This window comes from Desmodus rotundus, chromosome 3, assembly GCF_022682495.2.
Source record: "Desmodus rotundus isolate HL8 chromosome 3, HLdesRot8A.1, whole genome shotgun sequence".
NCBI classification, from domain to species: Eukaryota; Metazoa; Chordata; class Mammalia; order Chiroptera; family Phyllostomidae; genus Desmodus; species Desmodus rotundus.
The window spans coordinates 130,343,147-130,358,168 of NC_071389.1; the positions used below are offsets into that span (position 1 = coordinate 130,343,147).

The following is a 15,022-nucleotide window of genomic DNA, read 5'->3' on the forward strand; positions in this document are numbered from 1 at the left end:
ACTTTGTCAACTGTTAAATAATACCTTTTTTTCCTTCCATAGAAGCTAAGCCTATTAGCTCAGTTAAATAAAAATCTTGTATAACCTAATTAGACCATCTTCCTGAAATACAATCTACTTAAATAGAAGGAGTAATTCACCAAATACTTATTGTCTCCATACTTCAAGTACTGTCCTAGGTACTGGGAACATATGGGTCAATGAAAAGACACAATATCTTAATTGCATAGCACTTACAGTGTAGTAGAAAAAATAAACAATAAAGATAAAATTCAATAGATTTTTCTCTGATTTTTATTTATTTTTCCTTTTCTCCCTATTTTCTTTTGGTTTAAAAATTTGTTTTAGACCTGGCTAGTGTGGCTCAGTGGATTGAGTACAAAAGGGTCTGAGAACCAAAGGGTCACTGGTTTGCTTCCCCATCTAGGGCAAACGTTTAGAGTGTGGGCCAGGACCTCAGTAGGGGGAGAGCAAGAGGCAACCACACATTGATGTTTCTCTCCCTCTTTCTTCCTCCCTTTCCATCTCTAAAAAATAAATAAAATCTTTAAAAAATTGTTTTATATTAGTGAAATCTATACACCAAAAATGTATACGTATGTATGTAAACATTTATGCTTGGTTTAAGAATAATAATGAAACAAACACCAGGTGTCCACTATCCAACTTAAGTAAACATTATTAATATTGCTGAAGCCCTTGTATCCATTTGATTTTAATGAAGAATGAAAAATTTCCAAGTTCTAGAGGAAAAAAACCTAAACGCAAAAATATGCCTCACATTCTTATTCCCTCAACTAACCTCTCAAATTTATAAATTATTTGAAAGGAAATTATACTTTTGGTTAAGTTCCTATTTTCATCTGATTTATGAAAAGAACACTGCTTAATAACAAGTTTGGTTAAAAAAAAACAACTAGTGTGGTAAATAATTTATAAAAGAAAGTTCAGTAAAATAGTTGTTTTATGTCAAAGAGTTCCCCAAGGAAATAGCCATACAAAAAATAGAAAAAAAGAACAGTTTAGAAACTGTCAAATCAAGCTGTAGCTATACAGGGAAATGGCTGCCTTCTTAAGCTTGCCAAATAAAGTATGATAAAGCCTTGTTGATATTAAAAGAGTGAGAGAGAAGAAACCACACAGCATTTACACGGATTAATTCTTGAGATAGAGTCAAATTTTCCTGGCACAACTGACTATTAGCAACAGGAAGAACAAAATTATCATAGTACAATGCTTCAGAGGAACATTTAAAGTTAGCTCAGTGAGAAACTAAGCAGAGAGTGGCTGGTATGCCTAAGCCCCAAACAGGGAACTAATACAATTTGATGGTATCTAGTTCTATTTATATTCATAGAATAATAGAGTTTAGAGAACTATCCAGATCATCTAATCCAATTCTTTTATTTTACAAGCAAGGAAATTTCAACCAAAAGAAGTCAGGAAAATTGCTAGTCAGTGGCCAGAAACGCGTAAATCTGAAGTCTTTTGTTTTAAATAGCTCCCCAGTGCCTAGCATTGAACAGTGAATTATATAGAAAGGGCTACAAAGAATTAGAGAACAGTGTCTCAAAAATCTCTGTGAGACGCCTGGATATCCAGTTCTTGAACTATAAGACGTAAGTAGTAAAAGACTTGACACATATGCATTAAGAGATCTGGGTGCTAGTCTTGGCTTTCTTGTATACATGTGTATGTAGTTTAATTCATAATTATGTATTTTTACTACTGTTTGGGGGCCAAGGCATGCCACACAAGATTAACTACATAGAAATAACTTTAAATACTTGCAAAAGTATCTGAGACAATTTAAATTTCATAATGTTATTTCAACTTGAACATGGAAAATAGCAAAAATTTAACTGAAGTGACATTAGTTAATAATGTACATAGATCATATTGAAATCATTAATGCAGAATTTTATATAATTATTACATGAAAGCCAACATATTATAAAGCAATTGATTGCTAGATAGTACCAATATAGAACAGGTATTATTACCCTGATTTTACAGAGAAATCTGAAATTAAACAAATTACCTACATGTACAATTACATGCATGAAACAATCTGTATCCTTAAATACTACATTCTCATATAATTTGCTTTTATAATTAAAAATATTTTAATTAGCACATTATAGAAATAAGTTTATACTCAACGACTACCTGTTGCTTTAGTTTCCAATTTTACCCATATTACTGTCACCAAGGCAAAAGATATACTGAATCACCAGACCAGTAATATGACAGCAATAAAAAAAATATTAAAGCCCTAAGCGACTAGAATTTAGGTATTTATACACAAACACACACGTATGTATGTATCAAAAAACCTCTGTATTACTGAAAAGTAATTTACTTATATGATTAGCAAGCTTCAAAAAAAAAAAAAAAAAAGGGAATCCCAAACATATCTCCTGGCAACAAAGCTAACCTGTATCTGTTAGCAACATCTTGTTTTTAATGGTTAACAAGAGCTACCAGTATGTTCCTCGATATTTATTTGGCAAACTTTAGCTTCTCAAATTTTCTGATATGAAATATTTCGCTAAGTAAAAATAAAATGATTCAAAATTGTTACTATTGTTTCTAGAGGGCATATAGGTAGTCCAAGAAATTCTAGGATCCATTTGTGTGTAACAGTGGCCACCCAAACTGGTTTTGATAATGATGACAGCTTTTTCATTGAACAAAAATCTTAATGGAAATGGTATATATTTTTTCCTCCTAAAGTTATGTGAAAACATCAAGTTATGCAACTCAGAGAAGGCAATACTGGAACCTCCTGCTGTTCAGAAGCTTTGAGTGATGAACTGATATAGAACAAGAAAAATATGAATTAATAAAAGCAATTTAGTAAAACCTATGAACACATGGATGAGGGGAAAAAATGCAGAAACAATATGCTTGATAAAAAAGGAAAAGAATGTAAATTGTCACAGCAGCTTCACAAAGCAATTTGTAGCATCTATGGAAATTAAAGAAGTGACTAATAATTCAATTTTAAAGTATATCTATTAGAGAATCTCTTGCACTTAACTCAAGGAGGCAATTAGACAAATGATCACTGCAGCATTATTTGCATCAACAAAAACTGAGAATAAGGTAAATATTTATCAGAAGGGAACTGGATATATTTAATGAGTATTACCATATTTTGCCATGTATAATGCATACTTTTCTGCTCAAATTTTTGAGGTAAAAATAAGGATGCACATTATACATGGGTAATACTAATTCCCTATCTATATAAATGTTTTAAATTCTTTTATTTATGTTTATGCATTAAAAGTGTAACTCTAGAAAGCAATAAATGATATCTGTATGCAAAATAATACCCTTTATAATACAAAAAACAGGTATCTAAATATAAATAAATAAATAATTGAATTAAAAAATTTAACATTTTTTTCCTGAAAGTTTGGGCCAGAAACATGGGTGTGCATTATACACAGCAAAATACAGTATACAGCAACCAAAGGGATGAGTTACATAAAGATACATATACAAGCTCTGATTGGCACGGCTCAGTTGCACTACAGAGAAAGGTTTCCGATTTGATTCCCAGTCAGGGCACTTGCCTGAGTTGTGGGCCAGATCCCTGGTTGGGGGCAAGTGAGAGACAACCTCTCAATGTTTCCCTCTCTTTCTCCCTCCCTTCCCCTCTCTCTAAAAATAAATAAATTAACAAATAAAACAAAACTTAAAACACACACACAAAAAACAGCCTTATAATTACATGTATATTTCTGAATGTACATGTAATATGAGTATAAAAATAAAAATGGCCTACAAGATTGCAGAAAAAACTCATGATAATGATTGTCTTTGGGAAGAAAGGCTTTAAAGGGAAGTACACGAGGGTAGATAAAGAAGAAAACTATAATGTTTTAATTTTATTAAAAGAAAAATTTAAAAGCAAATACAGTTAAAAGTCAACAGTTGAGTCTTGGTAGTTGGAATGTAAGTGTTTATTATATTATACTTTTCTGTGTCATTAAAATTTCTCAAAGTAAATTTCCCTATACCACCACAGGAAAGTATCTTGACTCATCCTCAACTTTCTAAAATTTCATTGTTTTTTAGGTAGTATTTGGGATGCTGCTGGAACCTACTTCTGGACTTTTAGGCCTCAGAAAACAGTAGGATCATTCTTGAATAGCTGCAAAACCCATTTACATCCTATCTATACCATCCTAAGGGAGACTTGGAAGTCACTTCACCTTAAAAAAAAAGGTGAACAAGAGCCTTTAATTAGAGAACAATAAAATTACAACTACACTGCCTGAAAGATAATTTACTGGCTTGGTAGGTATCCAAACAAGTAGTAAATCAGTCTGAAAAGTTTCAAAATTAAAGCTTGGTCTCGTCTAACTACACTGAATCAAAAAGCACTGAAAATCCTTTTAACCTTCAAATCTTACCTGTTTCAGCTTCTGATTCTGAGTCATCTTCCTCATCTTCTTCACTAGAGCAGCTAGATTCATCTTTCTTTCCTTCTTCTTCTTCATCAACCTTTTCGTGTTCCAGAGATTCAATACGGGATGCATTTTTCTCTGGCTCAATAATTAATGTCTCTTTGCTGTGAAAGGAAAATAGCTTTCAAATGATTATAAACACAAAAGGTCAAAATACATTAATTTTTTCCAGATCTATAAAATCTAACAATCATGACTGTGGCCATCATGCCAACTCATTCATAGCAATAACAAAACCTACTTTACTATTTTACTTACTTTTTAAAGGTCTTCTGTGACTGATTATTGTCCATATTGGCTGTTGATTCAATTAGTGGAGATTTCTTCTCCCGTTTTTCACTATGGAGCTTTATAAAAGTTATGGAAGGGAAAATAAGATTATTAAAATATTAATTAGTAAAATACAAAATTTAAAATAATAACAAACACTGAACAAAACGAAACAAAGAAAATATTTAGATTGCACATGAAAAGAAAGGGGCTTGGATAAAGGATAAAAAAGTTAAGACAGTTAAAAAACTCCATGAAAGACGAAGCTGGATTCTTTTAGATCCCTCTCAACTTTTGTTCACTAAAAAGTCAGGGTCTAACCACAACTTAGGAGGTCTGATGATATTTTACTTCAAAATCTGTTTCCTAGTTACATCACTTCTTGCGTGTTCAAGGCCTGCTATTTGAGGAATCTGAGATTTTACAGCCTCTACCTTCTAAGAAAACTTTCTTTTACTGATTCTGGAGAGTGGGGAAGGAATGGCGAAAGAGAGAGAAGGAGAAAAATCTATAGGTTGCCTCTTGTACGTGGACTGACTGGGGACCAAACCTGCAACCCAGGCATCTGCCCTGACCGGGAACTGAAACAGCAACCTTTAGGTTTGTAGGATGACATCCAACCAACTAAGCCATACCCACCAGGGCCTAAGTAAACTTTTTTTATAAACTTAGAACAACATGTTATTCTTCAGTACATATACATTATAGAAGTATTCATTTTGTGAAGGGAGGTTAAAAAAATGGGGATAAGCCCTGGCTGGTGTGGCTCAGGGGATTGAGTGTTAGCTTGTGAACCTAACGGTAACTGGTTCAATTCTCAGTCAGGGAACATGCCTGGGTTGCAGGCCAGGTTTTCAGTTGGGGGTGTGCAAGAGGCAACCACATATCAATATTTTTTTTCCCTCCCTTCCCCTCTCTCTACAAATAATTAAAATCTTTAAAAAAGGGGGGATAAGCAATATACAGATAAAATACTACCACTACTCCTTTATTCTCTTTCACTCTCATTTTAGTTTTATGGTCAGAAAGTACAAAACATCTCAAGAATACTTTTTTTTACTTGTCTGAAACTCAAAGCTACTAAGAGAATTCACTAATGTAGATAATTTTTAGATAGTCATCAAACATACCAGATTTTGTTTCTTTTGCAACTCTTCTAAATATCCCAAAATGTCTTCATCTGCTACATCAAAGGCTGTCTGGCCCTAGGTAAGAAACAAGGGGGGTGGTGATAGTAAAAACTCAGTAAATTATAAAATGCCTTTGGTGATTCTGTATGATTAATTAGAAAAAAGTTAGATAACATTTTTATGTTAGTTAGAAAACATAGTACACATAACTTGAATGAGATGTATGAGAAATCACTGTGAGAGAAGCAGTTGGTTGATCTTTACTTTTTTGGTAACAACTTTATTTAGATAAAATTCACATCACCCATTTAAAGTACACATTTCAATTTTTTTTAAGTATATTCACAAAGTTTTTCAACTATCAACATAAACAACTTTGGAATATTTTGATCCCCCCCCACAAAAAAATATCTATTAGTATTCATCTCCCCACTTACCCATTCCCCCCTAGACCAAGGCAACCCCAAATCTACTTACTGTTACTATGGATTTGCCTATTCTGGGCATCTCATATAAATGGAATCATACAATACGTGATCCTTTGTGACTAGCTTTTCTCACTGTGCATAATACTTCCAAGGTCCACCTGCGTTGTATCACGTATCATTACCTCATTCCTTTTTATTGCTGAATAATATTCTATTGCATGACACACCGCATTTGCTAATCTATTTATGAGTTAATGAAAATTTGCTTTTCCTTTCTGCTTTTTGGTAAATATAATGAATAATACTACTATGAACCTCTGTCTGTTTTTGTTTGGATATCTGTTTTAATTTTCTTGTGAGTATAGCTTGTAAGTGGAATTACTGGGTTATGTGGTAACTTCATGTTTAACCTTTGGAGGCCTTATTACTTTTTGATACCTCTATAAAAATTAACTAAATTCATAGAGTAATAAAATTTTAAAAAATATATAAAATGCTTAAAGTTCAGTCTGCCACAGGTATGGCTTAGTTTCAGAAATCAATCCAGTTGAACACCTGTTAATCTATTGTTATTCTGTGTGGAAAAGAATATTTAAAATACTGCTGACTTAAAATGTCAGACCCAAAATCATAAAATCCTAGAAAAAAACATAGGCAGCAAAATCTAGGACATTGCTTGGAGCAATATTTCATCAGATATATCTCCCCAGGCAAGGGAAATAAAAGAAAAAATAAACAAATGGGACTACAACAAACCATAAAGTTTTGCACAGCAAAGGAAAACATCAATGAAATAAAAAAGACAACCCACAGAATGGGAGAACATATTCACCAATACATCTGATAAGGGGTTAATATCTAAAATTTATAAAGAACTTACAGAACTCAACACCAAAACAAACAAACAACCCAATTAAAAAGTGGGCAAAGGACCTGAATAGGTACTTTTCCAAATAGGACATTCATATGGCCAATAGACACAGGGATAAGATGCTCAATTAATCATCACAGAAGTATAAATTAAAACCACAATGAGGTATGTCACACCAGTAAGAATGGCTATCACTAATAAATCAACAAATGACAAGTAGTGGCGAGGAGGATGTGGAGAAAGGGGAACTCTTTGCACCAGTGGTACGAATGCAGATTGGTGCAGCCACTGTGGAAAGCAGTACGGAGATACCTCAAAAAATTAAAAGTGCATCTGCCTTTTGACCCAGTGATCCCACTACTGAGAATATATCTGAAGGAACCCAAAACACTAATTTGAAAGAACATAAGCACTCCTATGTTCATTGCAGCATTATTTACAAGCACACCTATTAACTTAATCATGCTTTTTAAACAATCGATAGGACAGTTATGAAGCTAACCAAGTGTAACTACTATAAGGTTACTACGCTTCGTTAATGGGGTACTAATGAAGTAGGGCATATAAGCAGTCACTCAAAGCAACCAGGAAACTACTGAGGAGGGCACAATGCTGAGGTATAAGAAAAATAAAAACTCTATCAATCACAAAAACTATCTTAAAAAAATTACTGCTTAAAAAATCAGTTCAATACATCTGTAAATTATTAGAGTCATCCTAGTGTGATTGTTTAAATGCATAGTTCCTTCATTCTTCCTTCCTCACTTATTCTAACTGAATTGCTTTTGCAGGTATGATCTCTCTTCATCTTTACAACAACGAGTGAAGTAGTCAGGACAACCATTATTATGATTCCCACTGTACAGATGAGGAAACCTAGGATCTGAGTATATGGTATTTGCCCAAGGTCATGCAGGTAATGAAGGGAGAATGGAAATAGAATCTGTGTGTCTTTTGCTCCATTGCTTTTACAGAAAATCAGAAGAGGCACAGACAGAATAATAGCAGCAATTTTGTTATTCACTCAAATCTTTAAAATGACAGCTGTGAAGCCAAAAAACGGTCTACTAATGCTTGTAATACTGCATGTAGAGACAATTCCAACTACAAAGGCACCTTAGTTAGTATTTTTAAAAAGCTACTATTTAGGTACTTTCTAGTAAAAACAGTCTTTTAATTAGTTCAGCAAAATAAAATAAAAACCTTTCTATTTGAAATCTGTACCACATAATGTATAAGTTAAAATAATAGCAAATGTGCTTTAGAGTTTGCAAATAAGTCAAAGAAATGAGGCTAAAATTTCTAAATTTTAACTTAATACTGTAACTTGAGAACATTTTCCCTACTTTCAAATAGAAAAATTTTCAAGCTTTCTAGGATATGATTTATTGCATTTTCTGTATCATATATTTCCCAAAATTATGTTTTCTATTAGTAAAGAATTTACCTAAACTTTGAAAGTATCTTACATTTCTTGATATCATGTTAATAAGCTTAGCAAAAAATTTCACTTTACAAGTACTGAAGAAAGTATTAAATGACAACATAAATTCATATAGGCCGGCTTACACAATGAAGACTAACTTATTTGATTGAGCATGAAGTATGACATGTTATTTTAAAATGTAGCCAATGAAAAGAGAGACAGCCTAAGTCACACAGGCAAAATTATAAAACTAAAAGTCTTACAAAAATATCTTTCATTACTATAGGATATAATTCTAAAAACAAGTTGTATTTGGGTATATTTATGTTATAAGAGACTTTGGAATCCAATGTATACTATGTAGTCCCTTGCTACTAAAAGATGTCTTGAAAATTTTGATACTTTAAAAGAAAAATCATATTTTGATGAAAATTTTAAAATCACACTTTTGCAACTTATGAATTAGTATCATGAAAAATAAAACATGAGAATGCAAAAACTAAGGAAAGTTGCAGAAGAACTTAGCAGAGTAAATGGGAACAATTATCAAGGCTTTATGAAAATCACTTGACTTTCTGATCATGTTCCTGAATCTGCAAAACTCAGATACTTTATACGGTTGTTAAAAGGATAGCACTGCCCTAAAACAAGTTGAAAACCAAAAATTTCTAAGGAATTATGAGGTGCGATCCTCTGAAGATCATATAAACATGCACTGAAGTGATAAAATGAGGAGGGCAGGGGAGAGTAATAGGGGAAAAATGGGGACAACTGTAATTAAAAAATAATTTTTTTAATTTAAAGAAAATAAATTAGGCCTATGCATTAAAAAAAAATTGGGAGATCCAAGGAACTGCTAATATAGTAATATAGAAAAAGAGAAGATAAAGCAAAATGATTTTATATGTAGTTTTTTCCTAGAGCACAATTATGAATTGTATGACATAGGAGCTGGACAATGATGGAACGGGTTCAAGATAAAATAATTTTTCCTCATACATTCTATATATTGTGTATGTTTCACTAGCAAAACAGCATATTTAAAGTAGAAAGTGATATTATCTTTTTGGAAAGCCAGTTCAAGTAAGTAAGTTTCTTTCCTCTGGCCCTTATCTGGAGGCCACTATCGCTGAATGCACCAGTCTATCAGCACTGCCCATGTCGGAGGACAAGTGGCCTGTAGGAGGTATAATTGGGGAGACAGGAATGCAGAACAGAGATCAGAAGGTACACAGATAATTCATTCACTAATTTGTTCAGAAAAATCTCAGCAGCTGTGGGGAATTTCTACACAGAAGGAGAGGAATATGAATTGCTAAGCTAAAATTAGGTGGCCTTTAACTTAAAATTAAATAGTATCAACATTTATCCGTCTTTCTAATGTTGACTACAAAACAGAAAACTTAAAAAAAAAGACAAGTTATCAGAAGTTTTGATATAAATTTAGATTGAAGACAATTATTTTTAAGGGCAATCCTATACTTACAGATGGATCACCCTCAAACATTTTTTATCTTGACTTGCCTGAAAATGTTTACCATTTCCTAGGATTTTCTTGCCTGCACATTTCTTACTTAAAAAACACATTTATAAATATGTATTATGAAATACTTCAGAAGAAACGAAGAAGTTCAGGGGGTTTCTTTATCTCTTTATGTCAGCAACTAGGCCATATACTACTACCCTCAACCTCCAAACACCTGTGGGAAAATCTTAGGTATGTGGTACATCTCTTCCGTTTGCAGATTCCAATTAGAAATTGCAGTTACTAGAATAACCAGCACCAGCATCCATACTTAATTAGGTGTCCCCATTTGAATAAAGATGAGACCACTTCAGGATCCTATGCTAAGTAATTTACTACATTAGCCTATGAATTAAAATATATAAAGGATATCCAATGGAAGTCAAGAATAATTAAGCTCACTAGAAGAAACATGTTCAGAGCTCTGCAACTGCTGGTAAATGATCCTTATCATCTATGGACATAGAGTGGGAGGGAACTAGTAAGAATATTAGTGACACTGGCAGCTGACTGATGGCACCTGAAAGGGAGCAGAGGAGAAAAATCTAATAAGGAATCTGATAACTTGAGTACATTCATGATCTTGAGAAAAGCACTTTTATGACATTTGCTCCCTCTATCTACCTGACTGGGTAATATTAAAGTAAATCACTTACCTCACGCAACTTTTCTCAACTGCAAAACTAGGAGCCTAGATGTTGCATCAATTAGGCATACGCTTTATGGTTTTTAACATTTTCAACTGATACGAAACCCCCAGTTGTTTAAGTGACTATCCATGTAACTTAACAAGCTACTCTAGACTTCCGGCCAAGATGGGGATGTAGGTATGCCTCCTCATACAAACAAAAGGACAACAAATTTAAAAACAAAAACCAACCAGAACTGACAGAAAATTGAACTGTGTGAAGTCCAACGGCCAAGGAGTTAAAGAAGAAACATTCATCCAGACTGGGTGGAGTGGCAGAGATGGGCAGCTGGGATGGAGAGGACTGAAAGCAAGGCAGCAGCTGGAGGGCTAGGGTGGGCAAGGTGGCAGCTCACCGAGTGGGCGGTCCCACACTTGTGTGCAGATAACCAGAAGGAACAACTGGGGAGCAAGACAGACCACACAACCCAGGGATCCAGTGCAGGGAAATACAGCCTCAAAACCTCTGACTGAAAAAACCTGTGGGGGTTGTGCCTGCAGGAGAAAATCCCGGACTCACAAGAAATTTCATTGGAGAGACCCACAGGGTCCTAGAATGTACAAAAACCCACCCACCTGGGAATCAGCACCAAAAAGGCCCACTTTGCTTGTGGGTAGCAGGGGAAGTAACTGAAAGCTGGCTGAGAGCTGACCAAGAGACACTGTTCCCACTCGTACCACTCCCCCACATACAGTGTCACAACCCAGTGAGGTGGGTTGCCCTGCCCTGGCGAATACCTGAGGCTGCGCCCCTTAATATGTAACAGAGACAAAAAAAAAAAAAAAAAAAAAAAGATTGGCCCAAATGAAAGAACAGATCAAAGCTCCAAAAAATATAGAACTAAGCAATGAAGAGATAGCTAAACTACCAGATGCAGAGTTCTAAGTACTGGTAATCAGGATGCTCACAGAAATGGCTGAGTATGGTCACAAATTAGAGGAAGAAGTGAAGGCTATGCAAAGTGAAATAAAAAATATATATACAGGGAACCAACAGTGAAGGAAAGGAAATGGGGACTCAAATCAATGGTTTGGACCAGAAGGAAGAAATAAACATTCAACCAGAACAGAATGAAGAAACAAGAATTTTCAAATACGAGGAGAGGCTTAGGAACCTCGGGGACAACTTTAAACATTCCAACATCAAAATCATGGGGGTGCCAGAAGGAGAAGAGGAAGAACAAGAAATTGAAAACTTATTTGAAAACATAATGAAGGAGAACTTCCCCAATCTGGCAAAGGAAAGAGACTTCCAGGGAGTCCAGGAAGCTCACAGTCCCAAACAAGTTGGACCCAAGGAAGCACACACCAAGGCACATAATTACATTTACCAAGGTTAAAGATAAGGAGAGATTCTTAAAAGCAGCAAGAGAAAAGGAGAGAGTTACCTACAAAGGAGTTCCCATAAGACTATCAGCTGATTTCTCAAAAGAAACCTTGCAGGAAAGAAGGGGCTGCAAAGAAGTATTCGAAGTCACGAAAGGCAAGGACCTGTATCTAAGATGACTCCATCCAGTCAAGCTGTCATTTACAATGGAAGGGCAGATAAAGTGCTTCCCACATAAGGTCAAGTTAAAGGAGTTCATCATCACCAAGCCCTTACTGTATGGAATGGTAAAGGGACTTATCTAAGAAAAAGAAGATCATCAAAAATATGAACAGTAAAATGACAACAAACTCACAATTATCAACAACTGGACCTAAAAAAACAAAAACAAAAACGAACTAAGCAAACAGCTAGAATAGGAAGAGAAACACAGAAATGGAGATCACGTGGAAGGTTATTAGCAGGGAGGGGGAGGAGAGAAAATGGGGGAACAGGTACAGTGAATAAGAGGCATAAATGGTAGGTATAAAATAGACAGGGGGAGGGTAAGAATAGTATAGGAAATGGAGAAGCCAAAGAACTTATATGTATGACCCATGGACATCAATTAAGGGGGTGGGGGAATGGGGGTGGGAGTGGGATGCAGGGAGGAGGGGCATAAACGGGGGAAAAATGGGACAACTGTAATAGCATCATCAATAAAATGTATTTTAAAAAAAGTTACTATATGCAAGCTTAGAGGACTATCAGGTAACAAAGAATTAGAAAAATAATTCTACATGTATTCCAACTCATAATGAAGGAAGAAAACATTCATATAGAGATGCAAAATATTCTTAAGTTATTAATTCTTAAAAACATATTGTAATATCAACTGAAATACCCAAATCTACTCTATATGTATGTTAGTAAGGATTACTGTAAGAGTAGTAGTTCTTTCTAGGCTGAAGAGAGGCTGAAACCACCTCATAGGTAGCTCAAAAAGACTTAATTAATAAAAATTAATACACTGACAGAATATTGTTTTACATAGTAAAAGTTAATACAATTATATAATTTATATTCTTTTAATATTTTAAGACTAAAATTATACTTCTAAAAGTTATCATCTTTAAAATACATTTAAAAGGCCTTACCACTTTGTTGACCATCTCCATATCACACAAATTGTCCACTAATATTCGACACGCTTCTTCTTTACCCCAGTGAGCTGCAGCATGAAGAGGTGTCCAGCCATCATAATCTTTAATATTAACATCATAGCCTGCCTGTATTAAAAGTCTAAAGAAATTAGTTAGATAAATAATCATTAACAAATAGAAATGAACAAATATAATCAATAGCTTTATACCATGCGAGTTAACAAAAATTTGCAATATATTTCTCTTTTCATAGTTCAAATCCCCCCCTCTCATCAATGAAAGAGGGCAAAAGAAAGTAATTCTCAGAAAACACTGGCAAAGAGCATCTTCAATTACTGCTATAATAATGCGTTCCGCTTTAATTAATTCCTAATGACTGTAAGTCTTATGGTTTGGTGTGAGGCTAAGTAAGTCTTGTTAATATGATCTATAATTAAAATTTTCATAGGAACCTATAAGTTTTCATTGTGAGATCAAAAATTACTGGATCAATTTGTATGTTAAATTAATTTCTTATAAGGAAGTCTTTGGTTGCCCATATGATCAATCATTTCAGGCTAAATGTATTCTAAAAATATACCTGTATCAAGCAAGCATACTTTGTGGTGTTTCTGTTGCTTTACATTTGAGGAACTGGTTTGTGAAAGCTTTCACAAACTTTTACAATCTACCATGGGAAATTTCCATACGAAAATGACAATCTGACTGTTAGGAACAAAACAAAGCAAAACAAATATTCCAAGGGATAGAGTCTACTTTTCTGTAGCAGTAGAAAGCAGATATTCCAATCATCAACAAAGCTAGAAAACAGAAATACATTTTAATACAATGCAAAGAGTTGCACAAATTATGTTAGTATGCCCTACTAACTGTATACTGACATCAACCTTATTTTATTTAGAAATTAAGCTCACAGAGAGCAAAGAATGGGTCTATGAATTGCACATAGCACAGCCCCACACACACAGGCCAAACACTAAATACTTTACAACTCATGAAATCTGGTGACCTTTACCTTACTTTCCAAGATGTTGAGCTTGAGAAGGGCTTCTTTTTACCTACAGAAGGTGGTAGTGATAGCTAATACATAACCCTTCATTTATTTATGTTTTAATAACTGATTCCCTATTTCCTGACAATATCTAAAGCAGCTGTTTCCAATTCTGGCTCCACAGCAGAACTATCTGAAGAGTTTGTTTAAAAAAAAAAAAAAAAAATTACCCATCTCCATCCCAGATTGACTGCATTAAGCAGCCTATTAGGAGATGCGCCCTGTAAATCTAGTACATTTTTAATAAGTCCCCCATATGATTCTCGTAACACTGCCTATCACCTGCCTGTAAACCAACTTTTAAGAGTCACCAATCTTGTAAAGAGCAGACTAACACGTACAAATGCAGCAACTTAAATAAAACTATGTCCATTAACAGAGACAGAAATAATCCTGGGATATAAGATAATAAACAATATCCCTTATTAGAGAATATAAACTAAATTAGTATTAAATATCCTGGACAACATAAAATTTAAGCACCTGGGAGCCTATGTGGAGAGGAAAGAGTCAAGGAAGTAGATACATTATCCCCCTCACTCCCCAATCCCACAAAACATGGTTGTCTGTATATGCCAGGCCATACAGAAAATGTAAGACAGTACTTATTATATTCAAAGATCTTATAAAGGAGGACAAAAGTCAAGTAAAACAACAATGAACCCTCACAGACAGGTTTTATG

General features: G+C 34.3%; 1 protein-coding gene across 7 annotated transcripts in view; it reads right to left on the bottom strand.

Annotated features, from left to right (window-relative positions):
- Positions 1 to 15,022, bottom strand: part of PPP1R12A (protein phosphatase 1 regulatory subunit 12A) — a 134,827-nt gene that overhangs the window by 44,372 nt on the left and 75,433 nt on the right. For all 7 annotated transcript variants that reach the window (XM_024579730.3, XM_024579727.3, XM_045187340.2 and 4 more), the window contains exons 5-8: positions 13,283 to 13,427; positions 5,882 to 5,956; positions 4,740 to 4,828; positions 4,428 to 4,585 (exon numbers count right to left, since the gene is read on the bottom strand). In XM_024579730.3, coding sequence (XP_024435498.2) covers positions 4,428 to 4,585; positions 4,740 to 4,828; positions 5,882 to 5,956; positions 13,283 to 13,427 — 467 coding nt within the window. The remainder of the gene's footprint in view (positions 1 to 4,427; positions 4,586 to 4,739; positions 4,829 to 5,881; positions 5,957 to 13,282; positions 13,428 to 15,022) is intronic.